We start from the raw sequence: 15,883 nt of genomic DNA, 5'->3' as shown, positions 1-15,883 counted from the left end.
ATCTTTTTTATTTTAATTTTTTGGGGGTACTGGGGATCAAACTCAAGCCCTTGTGCTTGCAAGGCAGGCAGAACCACTAAGCTAAATCCCCGGCTTTTTAAAAAAATTTGAGACAAAGTCATTATGTCCCCAAGTTCCCCAGGAGGGACTTGAACTTGTGGTCCTTGCTAGAAGGTATGCACCACCAAACCTGGCTTGTTCAGGTCCTTTCTGAAGAATCCTGCTATGTGGAAAGAAGGCAGGGAGAGATGCTACAAACTCTGTGGTCATCAGAACAGTTCCTTCACATTATGCCATAGGAAATTGAGGCGCTGAGAAAACTGCTGCTGAGAGCTCATACTGGGAGTAGAAACTGAATGCCCAATTCCTGTGTTTCAGCTTAACTTTAGATCACAGATGTGTGCTTTCTAGAACACCAGGACCCTGGGTAAGCCGCAGTTCTTAGTGTAACATTGCCAAATGTATATGTCTTGGAACTTGATTTTACTATTTTAAATAATTACTGGGGAATAAGAGTTACTTTAAGAAATAATTATGTTTCCAGGGATTTAGCTCAGTGGTTCCACTACCTGTCTCACAAGCACAAGAACCTGAGTTCGATTCCTGGTACAAAAAAAAACAAAAAAAAAGAAATAATTCTGTTTGAGGCAACCCACTTTCCGGACCTCCTTCTGTCTGTCTTAGGCAGAAGCTTTCTTTCCCTCAATAAATTTTTCCTACTCTTAACCTCCATTGTTCCTAGAATTCTTTCTTCGATTTTAGAGAAATCGTGTTTTATTTATCTACCAGGTTTGGGAGTTACATCTCTCCCCCTATATCATTTTGGAGGTCTTCCAATGAGATTACTGGTCGGAGAGGCTGCCGAACTCCAAGCGGTCATACAAATGGAACCAATGACAAGTGTGCTAGACTTCTTTTACTGGGATCCACCAGGCCATCCTTGTAAACAGCTCATAACTGCTAAACTATATGACTTCTATGTTGGGTTCTGAAGTTCCCCCGGACCTTCTCCTTATCCTCTTTGTGGGCTACATTCGTAGCAATCCTGCTGACCTTATAATTTGGCCCATGCATTCTGTCTGTTTCTTTGGCTTTGTCTCCTCCAGATTTAAAAGCTGTGCAGCTGCCAAGATAAGGCACCAATGGAAGGCCTTGAGATAAACCCTCTATAGAGTAACTCTCACTGCCGATCACAACTAAGACCCTCTTCAGCTGGAAGGAGCCAGAGCTGTCTTTGCCCTTTGCCCCCTCACAGCAGTTAGGGGTCCTTCTTCAGAGAGGAAATATTGCAGATAGGTAAGTTAATTAGATATCTTGTAGGTAGACAGGACTGCCCCTCAAGGAGCCCACACAGAGGACAATCAAGACACATTCACTGTGGCCAGAATTGTAAAAGTAGAGAAACTACTATACCCTTGTGCTTCCCCTGGGGATAAAGAGCAGTGACTGATATTCTAAATAAATATCAATCACCTGGGTAGGGGGCCAAGGTCTTAGCCCAGCCTTTTTAGGAAATAACCCTGACCCCCACCCTTACTGAAAATCCTTGTATGCTTGCTACCTGACTCGCTCTCCCATCTGACCCCAGGTTAATCAATCTTACCTGGGTGACTGCACTTCTAATATTATTTGTCACGGTTCCGCCCCACCTCATGCCCACCTTGTAATTTTCCACTGGGTCTTGCAGTTTAGTTCCACTTTGTACCCGCCTCCCCACATGGCTTTGCTGTATAAAACATCTTGGAGAAGTGGGGTAAGCGGGCAGCCCACTTTCCAGACACCCTTCTGTATCACTTAGACAGAAGCTTTCTTTCCCTCAATACATTTTCCTACTCTTAAAAAAAAAAAAAAAGTATGTTTATATCATGATTGGCCACTGCAGGGAAAAGCCAGGGGAAGTTTTCTCACCAGCTGTGAAACTGACCCACTCATTCTTTTGTGCCCTGTAATTATGAAGCCCACTAGGTTCAGCCCCATACTTTCAGGAGAGAGAGGTGGGGTCCAGATCACAAAGGAGATGCAAGACAAGAAAACAGAATTTCCAGCAGAGTCCGGAGAAAGCAGCAGTGGCAGAGAACACAAAAGCAGATCCCCGAAGTGCAAAGGTGTTTGCAATGGCTTCAGGCACAGAGGACGGAGGGCAGAGGTTTCTGCAGAAGACCAGAGTCTCTGTGGGTCCCTGCACAGCTGTGGGCTTCTCACAAGGGCTCATGGGGTTCTCAGTGGAGGCTGGGAGAGCACCCCCACCCCACCAGGGCCCTAGCAGCAAGCAGACTTTGCCAGAACCCACATTTGCACAGGAGGCATTAGCATCTCCAGGCCCCTCGGCCCGACAGCAGGAAGGCCTCAGAGTCCGCTCCTCCCGGGGTGAAGGGACCTGGTGGGCCCTGTGCAGCAGGGGTCGGGGAGGAAGACGCGACTCACCACATCCTTCCTGTCCAGCACCTCCAGGATGCTGCTGAGGAGCTGTGAGCTGGCCTCGTGGTCGGGCTTGCTTGAGTGGTCGTCCAGCTGGCCGCTGAGCTGGTCCGTTAGCAGGGGCAGCAGCACCTCTCTGCACTCTGTGGGGAAGATAGCAGCTCATGCCCAGAACTGTGGCACCCCAGACCCCTTGTCTGCCTGGTGGCTCAGCTCTCGGGACCCGCCCTGCCGGGGGCGGGGCTCTCTGGCCACCAGGGGGGTGTGAATCTAGGCATGGATGCTGGAACCTCATCCTTGGTATAAACACACTGAGAAATACCTTTCTTGCCAGAGTGCAGGCATTTAGTACAATATTAATTAAAACTTTTTTTTTCTTTGCATTGCTGGGGATCAAACCCAGGGCCTCTTCCAAGTAATAAAGGCACTCTGGCCCCAGCCCAAACAATGTGGAAATCATTTAACAATTTCTCTAGCTTTAAATTTTTTTTTTTTTGCTTCTTGGGATTAACCTCAGGGCCTCTCACATGTTACCAGTGAGCCCTACCATAGCTCCTCTCTTGCTTTTTAAAATGACAATTTGATATGTGACTGCTAAGCCTGTGACACCAAGAGCTAAGCAAGTCATACACTTTCTACTGTTTTCTTCTTCCTGATGGAAAAAATTTACTAATTCCTATGAGCACAGAGCCTCCCCAGTCCATTTCCCTCATATAGTACGTCTTCTTACTGGGCCCTTCATGAGGACCACACATTGTTAGAATGACTCCAGGGTCTCTGGGCAGTACAGAAGTGCCTGTGCCTGTTAACTGCGATCCTACTTCCTCTGATTAGAATTATCTAGTGCAGTCAGGCATGGTGATGCACTCCTGTAATCCTAGCACTCCAGGAGGCTGAGGCAGGAGGATCACAAGTTAAAGCCCAGCCTGGGAAACTTGGTGACTGAACAAGATTCTGCCTTGAATTGGAGGAGTGGGTGGGGATGTAGTTAGTAAAGGCCCTGGGTTCAATCCCTAGTACTGAAAAACAAACAAACAAAAAGTATGTAGTGTGCACTTGCTTTTGCACTCAAACATCCCACCTTTCTTGTTTCCACTATCTTCTCTGCATGCACAGAAGCAAGAGTTTATCCTGCATATTAAGATGTTTAATAATCATTTTCCCTGCTACAGAATCCACTAGCCTAGTTAGTACAACCTCCATCTACGCCCTGGGAACATTTGAAATTTTAAGCACAACAGGGGTAGAACATACAGATCCAAACAAAGGCTGCTGATACCACCCTTGCTTGTGTCAAAACAGAAGCTGAAACTTGGAGCAGGTTCCACATCCGTGCACAGCTGCACAATTCACTGAGGGCGAGGAGAGGTGGGCTCTCCCACCACGACAGTCTCCATGAGGCCTGGGGTACACACCTAGCAGGAGATGCCCCTCTGGGACTCTTGACTTGGCCATGGGAGCTTCCAAAGGAGCCCCTACAATCTAGTGAGTGAGTTTATGAGGAAGGACCTAGTACTGGGCCCCCTGCTCGCATCAGTGGGGCAGGAGCACACTGATGTACTCGGTGGCTACCATGCTCCATTCTATTTACAAAAAGAAACCTTATGGCAGAATCAGCATGAGAGTAAGGAGTAAGATTTCTCTCTCTTTTGTGCCCCCTCTCAGTGGAATACAGGTACAGTAGACCCTTGACTTATGAACTCAATTTGTTCCTGAGAGCTGGTTGTAACTCAAGTTGGTCAGTTGAAGTCTCAGGCTCCTCTACACAGCCTTCAAAGTCTCTCTCCTGTACACAGGCAGATCTCAGTGTCCTTGGAGAGACACTGGCCCAGGATTTCTCAGTTAATCCCACAGGAAAGGATGCGGTAATGTTCCTTCCAGAACTCTTGAAGGGTTACATCTGTATCTGAGACCATCTGGAACCCCATAAATTAAAACTAAAATTCCAATCGTAATTAAAATTTTCATATGTCAGGCCAGTTGTAACTCAAGGGTCCACTGTAATCTGGCTTCCTTCATCCTCTAAAAGAGAATCGCTGATAGGGGCCAGGGATTTAGCTCAGTGGCACCATGCCTACCTTGCAAGTGCAAGGTCCTGAGTTTGATCCCTAGTACAAAAAAAAAAAAAAAATTCCCAATTATAGTGGTGGCCAATTTCCATGTAAATACAACCATGTTACAACTCTGAACACAGACCCGTGAAGAGAGAGCCAGCTCCTCTGCCTGCCTGGCCCTGGCTGGCAAATTTATGCACTGAGTATAAGTCAAAGAAAGCAAATCTGTTTAAAATTCATCTTTCTTACTTCCCTGTCACTCTGAGGACAAAGTTCTCCAACAAATGAACCACCTGCTGATTACTCTATTCAAGTTTAAACACACGACTTTACTCTTTTAGTGACTACTAAGAAATACTACATTGACTTTGGCTTCTGAGAACTGGTGTCTCAGAGGCCCCTAGGTCCTAAAAACCTGTCAAGCCTATTACTGACTTTTAAAAGAAAGCAGGCAGGGAGTGCTACTGCTGGGACCTAGGAGTGGCTTTCCAGGAAGCGGCCATTCGTGGTGGACACTCACCCGACTGCTGAAAAAGGCTGCTCTCCACAATCTTGGTCATGCAGTTGAGCTTCTGCCGGACTAACTGGTTGTCTGGGATGCTCTGAATGAACTTGCAGAAGAGCACGCTGGAAGAGAAACCCCAGATCAGCCCTCTCGCTCTGCCAAGCTGAAGGTGTCCTTATAGCTATTTCTCCTCCACTCTGAGCTCTGGGAGTGCAGAGGTTCACCTGGAGAACTCTGAAATGGCCTGAGAACATCCCTAGCACCTGCACAACCGTTCCCCAGAGGGAAGGCACACCCACAAACACATGGCCTTCTAGGCCTGCCCAACGCTCAGCTTCCTCAAGAAGCCTTTTCCAGCCAACTCCACTCCAGGGCCAACTGCATACTGACTACATTCCTGGGGACCCAGATGTAGGGCTGGAAGCGTGTGATTATGTACCTTTCCCCTGGAGTTAATTTTACATCTGCATGTCTTGTTTCCCCAGAAAGTGCAAACCTTCCTCAAGGACAGGCTTTGCGTGTTCCTCTGAATCTTCCACAGAACTCAGCCCAAAAAGGAGTTGGGTTAATACTTGCTAGGACAGCAACAGCACATCCCAGGCCACCAGCAAGCAGGGCTCTGTCAGAGCTGGAAACAAATGGTTGTGTGCCATTTACCTGAGCTCAGTGGGATCAAACACAAGTTTGACATCATTAATTATGCCAGGAAGGTACTTCAGAGCTGCCCCCTGTAAGAAAAATGCCAGAGGCAAATTCAGCTGCCAAGCGAGACAAATACAGAACTTACTGCTTGATCCTAGGAAGAAAAGGCTACACTTCAAAGTTGCACAGGGAACTGGGACAAAGACATTGCCATGGTGAACAGGAAAACTGTGTTGCTAACCACGACCTCCCAAAACCTTTCTCCAGAAAGTGCAGGAGACAAGTTCCGTACCTTTCCTACGAGCAGGAGTTACCCATTTCTATAGTCCCGTATTTGCTATTCATTTGGAATTATTTTTCAAAGGTGGTAGTCAAATTCCTAAAGTCTCCCTCACATAATTACATAAAGAGCAAGGAATACATGATGAAGTTCAAACTGGAGCCTCTGGCTATTATGAATTTCACGTTTCAACAAAATCACTGCTGATAAAGATACTGGTAACTCTGCACTTCTGGGAAAAACGAGGCAAACCCAAAGCAGAAAATGATCACTTGTGCCAGCATGGGGATCAGCATGGAGGAATCAGGAGTCCCACTGTGGTTATGAGAGCTGTCAAGTTATATCTCAATGGGGTGCTTATCTGTGCAAACTGACACTGAAAATACAAATGTACCTAAAAGTTAAAATGTGGCCTTCTTTCTTAACTTGCTGTGAAGTCCTACTAAGATTCACAAGCTCTCCGAGAAGCATGATTCACAGAGCATGATTCATGTTCCTCTCCAGCCTTGGCCAGTTCTAAGTTCCTCTGAACATTTCTACCACAACCTTAACGGAGTTACCCACGAGGGCACCAGGCTGACCTTGATCTTCACAGCCTCGTCTAGAGGCCTGTCCATCAGCGTATTGAAGGAGAGAAACAACTGGCGGATTGAGTCATTAAATTCATCCCCATCTTCACTCTGGCCATAAAACCTTAAAAGAAAAAGGAGAAAAGCAGTCAAAGTTTCCCGTCTTTAAAAGAAAATTTAAAATAGATCTGTGGCCTCAAAAACAAATAAACAACCTTCCGCTGCCTGCCTCTCAAGGTCCTGAGTTTGATGCCCGGTACAAGAACAAAACAAATAAACCACCACCACCACCACCACCAACAACAACAACATTGAGGTCAATGACACACGGGTCACCACCTAACCCTGTGTGGAGATGTTTCATGGGGCATCCAAAGTGGTCTGGAAGGGACCAGGACCCACCTCCATAGATATTTAAAGGATATTACTTCTTAGACAAAAGCAGGGTGAAAATGTGTAAGCAAGGCCCTAACACAGAGCTCTCTGGATGGTCGGCAAAGATCCGCCCATTGGTAAGGATTCCCCGGAACTGGTCTGAGAAGCCCTGAGCAGGGGGATGTGTTCTACCCCAGTGGCTTATAGGAATTTCTGGCAGGAGAGAGAACACCAGAAAGTCATAGAGCCTGATGCGAGAGGTGAGCTCTGCACACCCGTCCTCTCAGCTCATTCGAAGACGGCCCAGTGTGTGTAAGGGGCTCCCCCAGCACATGTCCCTGACACGGCACATCCGCTTCTCTCCTCCGCATTTCTCCGTCCTGCCTTCCTTCCCCCTCCACAGCCTCACCCGAGTTATTCTGTAATGAATGACTTCCGAGTGTGCACACCTGTAATCCTAGCCTTCTAGGAAGCTGAAGCAAGAGGATCACAAATCTAGGGCCAGCTCGGACAATTCAGTGACTTTCATATGAGCTGAGGTTTCAACAGTGAGTCCAGAAGCTCTTCAAAAAGAAAAGCTCCGAATCCACTCAACCTACAAGAGCAGCCGGCATCCTCTACTCTGCCCACTGTTGCCTCATCTACCCCAGGGCCCTCAACTGAACACACGGACTTGCTCTGATTAAAGTGCCCTACTTTTCTTCATAATATGTGTTCATCACCTCAACTCAGAAGTTGAATCTTTTTTCCAAGAAATCGAAAAGGCTTTGGCCAACTGCAGAAACAGTACAGTCCCAAACAGCAGTGCATGTGCTTACACACGGCCTAGCAACTGCAACACCAAACAGTCAGGAGGAGAGAGAGTGAAGTCAGAGTTTTAGGCACGCGTGCACACACACACACACACACACACATGTTTGTAAGTTTAAATTAGTCCCCTCCATTTACCTACACATTATGAGCACCCCCAATCTGAAAATCCCAAATCCAAAGTGCTTTAAAATCCAAATGTCGTTGAGCGCCAACATGATACCACAAGAGGAAAATTCCACGCCTGATCTCCTGTGACAGCTTCAGTCAAGAAACAGACACGCTAAAAACACTGTGTAAAATACTTCAGGCTCTGTTCATAAGATGTGTATATGAAACACAAATCCCTGTTGTGTCTAAACTTGGATCACGTCCCCAACATGTCTCATTACAGATATGCAAGTATCCCCAAACCCAAAATAATCTCAAATCTAAAAATGCTTCTGGTCCCAAGCATTTTGGATAAGGGGTATACAACTTGTACCTTTTATGGTAACCACAGAACATGAACTCCCCTAAGAAAATTATTTCATCAGAAGGTGACTGGTCGGCTGGGCGTGGTGGCACACGCCTGTAATCCCAGCACTCAGGAGGCTGAGGCAGGAGGATCGCTGTGAGTTGGAGACCAGCCTGGGCTATACAGTGAGTTCCAAAAGAAGAGACACGAAAAAAAAAAAAAAAAAAAAAAAAAAAGAAGGTAACTGGTAATTCTCAAGTCACCCACTTGCCAGAATGGAAAGGAACTTTATCTGGAAGCTGGCTCTCAGGGTATCTTGAAATATACCTGGAAAGAGAACTCATTTGATGCCCTGCGAGGCACTTAGTGTTCTAGGCAAACAGCACCACTCCCACCCCAACCCCGAGGCTGCCCGGAGTTTCTGCCTTTCCCTCGCTGCCCCATCAAGGCCAAGATCAAGTCCCATCGGCTCCTCCTCCACGGCAGCCATTCTCTGCATCTGCACCTCGCGCAGAGCCACCACGTCCACACAAGAACTGCAACAGCGCACGAAGCGGCCACTAGCTGTCACTCGCAGCCTTCCATCATCCCTTTTCCACTCAGCCGAGGTGCAAGGGTTTCACAGGGACCTTCTCGGCCCACAATGCACCACCATCCTCGGCATGAAGTCACGGAATCTGGCAAATCCACGACCAACTGCTCAGAGAGCCGAATGCCAGCCTGAGGAGTGAGGGAAACCATGAGGGGCAGGCAGTGACAGGGCCAACCACGGCGACCATACCTCAGGTACAGCACTCGAGACTGGATGATGAACCTGAACAAATACTTCAAGGCTTTCAAAGCTGCGAAAAGCAATTCTGTCTTGCTGGAGTCATCCGCATTAGCCACATAAAAGTTCAGAACCTTGGAGAGTTTCCTATAAAACAGAAAGAAGAATCCAGGCAATGGGCAACACGGTACCCAGAGGCAGGGGTTCGCTGTATATCCAGGGAAGCGGGAGTTATAGCTCTCACTACATCCTTTGGACAATGCCCTCAACAGGCAAACTAACTGTTCTGCAGTTAAGTTTCCACATCTGCAGCATAGGTTTGGAACTTGCTTCCAACTGCTTACAAATCGTGGAAAGTTTCCTCCTTAGAAATAAGGATCAAGGAATGAAAGAGTAGACAGCACAAAAAGTATGAGGATGTTTTAATCTCTGGCACCTAAGATAGACATCTTCAGATGCTCCTGGAAAGGAGAGATGATGACAGCCTAAGGGAATCTCCTTCAACCAGTTCCCTCCACTGCACCCCAACCTTGTGAGATCCACAAATATAGCATCAGACGGGAACTTCACTGAGTGTGGGAGCAGAGCTCAATCCGGCTGTCCAGAACACTACGGTTCTGAACACGTCTACAGACAGAACCCTTCTGGATTTTTACATTGTTCTTCGTGTCTCTCCAGTCTCTGGACTAGGGAGGGTCTTGGGCTTATGCTAACTCAGACCTTTGAAGGCTTGGGTATTTTGAACTTTCCTTCCGAGAATCTGAGTTTTTCTAGAATTAGCACAGAATCCAGAGGAAACGTGGAAATAATCAAGTGTTGTCGATAAACCCAGAGTGTTACTAGTTGTGGGGGGTATCTCATTTGGCTTAGTGTAGCTCGGATCCACAGCCAACAGGATTTAACTTGTAAGTGCTGCCAACTTGGAAAGAGAGGGTGCTGGCTGGGAAGATCCTGTTGCTGGTGTAGTGCCACCTCCCCAACCCAGGGGGCATCATGGCCATCACATTAGCTGGTGACTGTGCTACACTACACCTCCTTTATGTAACCGTGTTTCGGTACCGTCATGCTTGTTTAATTTAGGAAAGAACTTCAGGGATCAATGACCTGACCTGACACAGCAGCCAGCAGCAATCAGCGTAAACCATTGTCCAAAAGATTGCTTACCAACCCCAGGCACATTCCTGTCACTGTCTATTGCACTGCTCTGTACCATGACTGCAGTGCCAGGAGGTGGGGGTGACAGGCCACCTGCACCATGGGGACCTCAGCACTCTAGGGAGAAACACAGCAAACACCAGTTGCTTTCCTTATTCAGGATTCACAGACCAAATGCAGAAAGACGAGTGCGCTATGAGAAATGTAGAAAACACTTCCTTTTGTGCAAAAGAAAGAAGATCCAATCTTTTTTTTGGGGGGGGGTACCAGGGATTGAACTAGGGACCTTGTGCTTACAAGGCAGTCCACCGAACCACTGAGCTAAATCCCCGGCAAAGAATCAAATTTACACCCTACAAGTAATCGATTCCATATGACACCAGTGGAGTGGGGTTGAGGATATGACCTGTTCGTCTGTTAGACTTGGTCTTAATTCACTGTTTGACCCCCTTGGTGCTGCACGCCCATCTCACTGACATCCAACTCCTAAGATTTGAGTTTGGCCATCTGTCCTTGCTCTGCTCCTAACTGACTTCGACCACTATCTTTGTGGATTGTTAAGAGATAGCACCTTATTTCTTAGAAAGGAAGGGTCGGAACCAGGCACCTCTTTCAGAGGTGGAATACTTAGCAGGTTCTGCACTTAAAGCTACTTTAGTGAATTCAGGTTCCTTGCATTTTTCAAAACTCCAGTCTCAGAGCACAAATTCAACAATCCAACCACGCCGATGTCCCTTGAGCCATACTTACACATATGCCAAAGTAGCACTGAAGTGCTTGTAGATGTAGGTTTCAAGTACAGGATTAAAATGCTGGAACTTGATGTCTCCTATCAGGGAAATGATAAATACCTGCCAAAGTAGAAAAATACCAATGGCAGCACTGTACAATCCCAGGCATTCTGTCAACAAGCTGCACGTTGATCTCTCGGTGCCCTCTTTTCCATCTTGATCATTCCTGCAGCGTTCCTCTTCTACTAGCCCAGCGCTGCAGCCAAGTATTGTGGTTTATATTCAATTAATGCAGAAGCAGGAAATAGTTATGTGCCAGGCACTGCACTACGTGGTCTAAATAAGTGGTGGTGAGCCCACTACACACGTGCCACAGCAGTCTGTTTATATCACTGAAAGCTCTAAAAGGTTCGCCATCACTGGTAGAAATGAACTAATACAAACCAGCATCTCTGGCCTCAGGGAGCTGTTGTGTCAAAAGGAACTAAGTCTCGCATGGGTAACTTAAGTGTGGCATCAAAAAAACCCAGCAGGAAGGAGTATATGGAAACAGCTTATCTGCGGGAATAATAATATCTAACCCCAGGACAAAGCTAATTAAGTAGCTTGGGACACTTTTACCTGAGTATGGTGCTAGGACCCCCAACAGTCTGAACGTCACCAGCCAGTGCTGTCTCCCAATTCTCCCCTTATGGTACCTCTTCTGGTTGAGAGGTACACGATCTACCAATAACCACACTGCACCTATGTATGACAGTGTGCAAAGGAAAGGCACCGGGGGCTTGCACGTGTGCCCATGGCCAGATGCTCTGTCCCCCAGGTTTGATCTCCACACCTTGTTTCCCAGCATCCATCACCCACGGTCTCACTTTCCCAGATACCTGACCCTGACCTTCGCTCTGCACGTTCCCCACAGCAAGGAGGAAACATGGCTGCTGCGGACCTGTCCAATTCCTCCGCCAACGCCTCTACGCTCCCCAGACTCTGACCATCACTAATCTGTGTTTTGATTTCAGTTCTTGGAATGGGTTTCAGCGTTTTGCCTGACAGATTCAATTGTCTACCGGGCTGCACACAGCACCTTTCAATACTAACAAGCATCTCCTCTGACCTGCGAATTCAGTTCAGTCTTCCTGGCCTGAACACGCAGGGCAAACAGCTACACTGCACCACAGCCTTCCCGGTCACAGGTACCTCCTAGGCGTGGACTTGACAATGGTAAATGTTTCATGCTTTCTAACTTAAGCCCTTTGTTTTCCCTAATGAGAAAGTGAAAGCATGCTGAAAAGTGAGATCTAACAGAAAACAAAGAAATAAAGGCCCACAAAATAAGTTACTTGTTTGGTATTTTGCTTCTGGAAATTTAGCCTGGGGAAATGATGATGATGAATACAGAAGTTTATGTAGGAGCAGGTTCATGGCAATTATTTATAACAGGTGATATCTGCACAGCTGCAAGAATAAACACTAGGTAATAAGCACCAGGTAATAAGCACCAGGTAATAAACACAAGGCAATAAGCACTAGGCAATAAGCACTAGGTAATAAGCACAAGGTAATAAGCACTAGGTAATAAACACTAGGTAATACGTCTCGTTGCTTACCAATGCATCAAACACAAGGAAGTCGTACGTCTCACTGTCTGACATTTCCATCATAATGTTAAAAAGTGCATCTAATGTATCTTGCAAAAACTGAAGAGAAGAAAGACAGATTATTTTAGTGGACTTGTTCAGCTCTATGTTGTAGAAATGTGGGGACGATTTGGTTTCAACCGAACAGGCTTAAAAGGAACATTTTCTTCAATAGCAGCACACTTGCTTAGCCATACAGATAACAAATCTTACAGTGACAACGACTGGTTTAATAGGCTGAGCTAATCACACAGCAGCCACATTCCTAGACACGGACATATGAACGTACCTTAACAATCTCTCCCCCATCCACCTCCATTAACTTCTTCAGGTTGTGTTTCATGTTCTGGGAGTTGGAACGCCAATTTAGCAATCCTAACAGGTCGACTAGGAAGAAAGACGACAAACCACAAACATCAGAAGGAGCGATCCAAACCATTTCAGGACATAGCTACAAAAGTCTTCAGTAAGACACCTGCTGTGGACAGGAACTCATTCAAGAAGTGCCTTCTCCGTTCTTTGTCTTATCTGTGTCAGCATAGAACGACCTTTCTCATTCTCCAAAGAGAAAAAAATTCACTGCTAATAAACAAGAATATAAAATCATATCTGACTAGAACTCACATTTTCAAAATAATGACATAATCACAAAAAGCTAATATAGGAAGCAGTGATTTGAAGCCAGGGGCAGCGGTGCATGGCTGTAATGCCAGCTATTTGGGAGGCTGAAGCAGGAGTAGTGCAAATATATACAAGGCCAGCCTGGACAACTTAGAGACCCTGTCTCAAAAGCGGGTGAGGGACACCCCGTGGGTGTAGCTCAGTGCAAAGGCCCTGGGTTCAATCCCCAGTATGGGGGGAAAAACAGCACTCACGTAGTTGTAAGGGACCTTCCTGCCTTTAATTCGTGCCCCACTTCATCTTTCCCTTCTCCCTGGCTCAGAGAGAAGAGGGAGTAACTTCGCAATGTCAAATTACGTGCCATAGACCATGAAACTGCTGCAGGGTACTAGAAATGGAACAAGTTTATGGGATTCCAGAAGCCAAAGCCTCGACGCTCCATTACCTCGCCTCCCTCAGAGTTCTTCAGAGAAGTAAGCAGACAAGCAAAATCAGAAGCACGCCTGCACTGATACAAAGTGGGGGAAAACAAGCAAAACTGAATACATACGAACATGAGGTAAAACCACAAAGAAAAGCAAGGGAACGACAACCACCAAACTCAGGGTAGTAATACCTGTGGGAGAGAATTAGGGGCCACATAATTTAAAAAAGAAAAGAAATACAAGGAAGAATTATAAGCTTTGGAGATACAAATCTGTCTTCAAAACCAATTCCTATCACATTTATAAGCTCAGGCAGAATACTGTCCTGCTTCAAAGTTGAATTTTCTTTTTCTGTCCCTTCTTTTCTTTTTCTCCTCCCCTCCTTCCTTCCTCTTCCCCCCACCCTTATTTTTCCAGTACTAGGGATGGAAACCCAAGGCCTTTGCACTGAGCTACACATCCTTTGCCCGTTTTTACTGTTTTACTTTGAGACAGGGTCTTGCTAGGATGCTCAGGCTGGGCTAAAACGTGGGATCCTTCTGCCTCACCTTTATTTCTTCCAGGCACATGGACGCAGGCCCGTAATCCCTGCTACCCAGGAGGCTGAGGCAGAAGAATCCTAAGCTTGAGGGCAGCTTAGTGACTTAGTGAGACCCTGTTTTAAAAATAAATAAAAAGGACTGGGCATATAGCTTGCCTAGCATGCCTGAGGCCCTGGGTTCAACCACCAGTACCACTAAATACACACATACACCGGATCTTTTTGTTGTTGTTCTAGACAGGGCCTCACTATGAGGTTGAGGCAGAAGGATATCAAGTTCCAGCCCAGCCAGGCAACTTAGCAAGATGCTGTCTCAAAATTTAAAAAGGGTGGTCGATGTGGCTCAATGTAGTCCCTGGGTTTAATCCTTAGTACTACAAAAAAATCTTTATAAAAACAACACTGTGAATAGTTTCCCTGGTGTGAATAATCTGCAATAATACATAAGATCCAAATAAGATTACTGACATCTAGAAATGGGAAGAAAGGAGCTAAAGGTGTAGGGAAGGTGGAATGGGTAGGGGAAGGGTAATAAGGGAAAAGAAAAAAATGTGAGAGAATGAAAAGATGAAAATAAAGTGTTTGTAGATGGGGAGGGGAGGAGGGCGTGAAGGGAGGGCAGGGACAAGGGGAAAAAATGAGAATCAAGACCTGTCATGTAGAGGTACAAGATCCCAACAATGAATGTAACTGTGCTGTATCCATAAAATGTACCAATAAACATAATTAAAGCTGAAAAAAAAATAAAACAAAGAGGGGGGAAAAAAAAAACAACAACACCACGGTCATTAATTAGGGAATGGTAGCGGCCGCCTCCGTGCCCTCACGTCCGGGGTGGAGGGTTAGAGCGCTTGGGGTCACTGGAGGGAGATGAGGCCTCCTCCTGCAAGGCCTGAGCGTCTCCTCCCTTCCTGGACCACAGAGCATTCACACCCCGAGTCCAGGTCACACCCCAAAAGGCTCTATGCTCATTGGACTGTGCTGGGTTTTTAAAAACAAGTCAGTCAATAAACACAAGAGCCAACAAGATCAGTCTGCCGTCAGTTCCTGTGGTTTGTCCTGTGGTCTCCTAAACCTGAAAGGCAGCCCCCAGCTCCAGAGAGGGGCCCCGGTCCCACAAACACCGAGGCAGGGATGATGGCTACTGTGTTCTTCAGCTCTTCCTTTCTCCACAGAAATCACTCTGGTTTTCTCTGATTCCCAAGTCAGAAGAAACAAACCCAGGAGCGACTCAGAACCATTCCCAGTTACGGACGCTCACCGTATCTCTGCCAAGTGCCTTTGTCCCACGGCAAAAATTCCTTTAGCTTTTTATTACGAGTTAATTTTACAAACTCTTATCTACTGCCCTTTTTGTTCCCTGAACTCCAGTCTGGAAGGATCATCTATTAGATGTTCAGTAAAAGCCTTCTCTCTTCCTCTTTTTGGTACCGGGGATTGAACTCGGGTCCTCAGAACCACTGAGCTAAATCCCCGGCCCCTTCTCCTTGAGTGACCCTCAACACCCAGACTGTCTGACCCTAAATCGTCCCCTCAGATTTAAACAAACCAGGGATGTGATTAAAACACAACCCCCCAGCCTTGACTATGTTTAAAATTCAGGATTTACCAGTTGTATGTATTTTATCATTTAGTTATAAAATTACAAATTAATAAAATCATGAAATTCAACAATTGGAACTTAATTACTGGACATTTGGGTTGTTTCCAGTATTTTCCTATTATAAATTCAAGGAAACATCCTCAGACAGAAATCTCTCATTCTCACCAAGGTTCAATTTCTAAAAGTCACATTCATCCTCCAAAAGTATCAGACACTTTGAACACCGATTATCAATCTATTATGTCGATTCTTTTTCCAGTCAGGGTTATGGGAGCGGTGCAATTCTGTCATGTC

At 46.2% G+C, this 15,883-nt stretch overlaps 1 protein-coding gene across 5 annotated transcripts in view; it reads right to left on the bottom strand.

Annotated features, from left to right (window-relative positions):
- Positions 1-15,883, bottom strand: part of Dock5 (dedicator of cytokinesis 5) — a 182,116-nt gene that overhangs the window by 50,587 nt on the left and 115,646 nt on the right. For all 5 annotated transcript variants that reach the window (XR_004517887.1, XM_033765488.1, XM_010623721.3 and 2 more), the window contains 8 exons: positions 12,689-12,786; positions 12,370-12,459; positions 10,785-10,885; positions 8,892-9,026; positions 6,481-6,592; positions 5,635-5,705; positions 4,993-5,099; positions 2,425-2,561 (listed from right to left, as the gene is read on the bottom strand). Coding sequence is in view for 4 of the 5 variants with exons in the window: in XM_033765488.1 (XP_033621379.1) it covers positions 2,425-2,561; positions 4,993-5,099; positions 5,635-5,705; positions 6,481-6,592; positions 8,892-9,026; positions 10,785-10,885; positions 12,370-12,459; positions 12,689-12,786 (851 nt within the window). In the remaining variant the exon portion in view is untranslated. The remainder of the gene's footprint in view (positions 1-2,424; positions 2,562-4,992; positions 5,100-5,634; positions 5,706-6,480; positions 6,593-8,891; positions 9,027-10,784; positions 10,886-12,369; positions 12,460-12,688; positions 12,787-15,883) is intronic.

Source organism: Fukomys damarensis, unplaced genomic scaffold (assembly GCF_012274545.1).
Source record: "Fukomys damarensis isolate Sample0158 unplaced genomic scaffold, DMR_v1.0_HiC HiC_scaffold_18, whole genome shotgun sequence".
Classification (NCBI taxonomy): domain Eukaryota; kingdom Metazoa; phylum Chordata; class Mammalia; order Rodentia; family Bathyergidae; genus Fukomys; species Fukomys damarensis.
The sequence above is the reverse complement of the archived record's forward strand: the minus strand, read 5'-3'. Positions and strand labels throughout refer to the sequence as shown.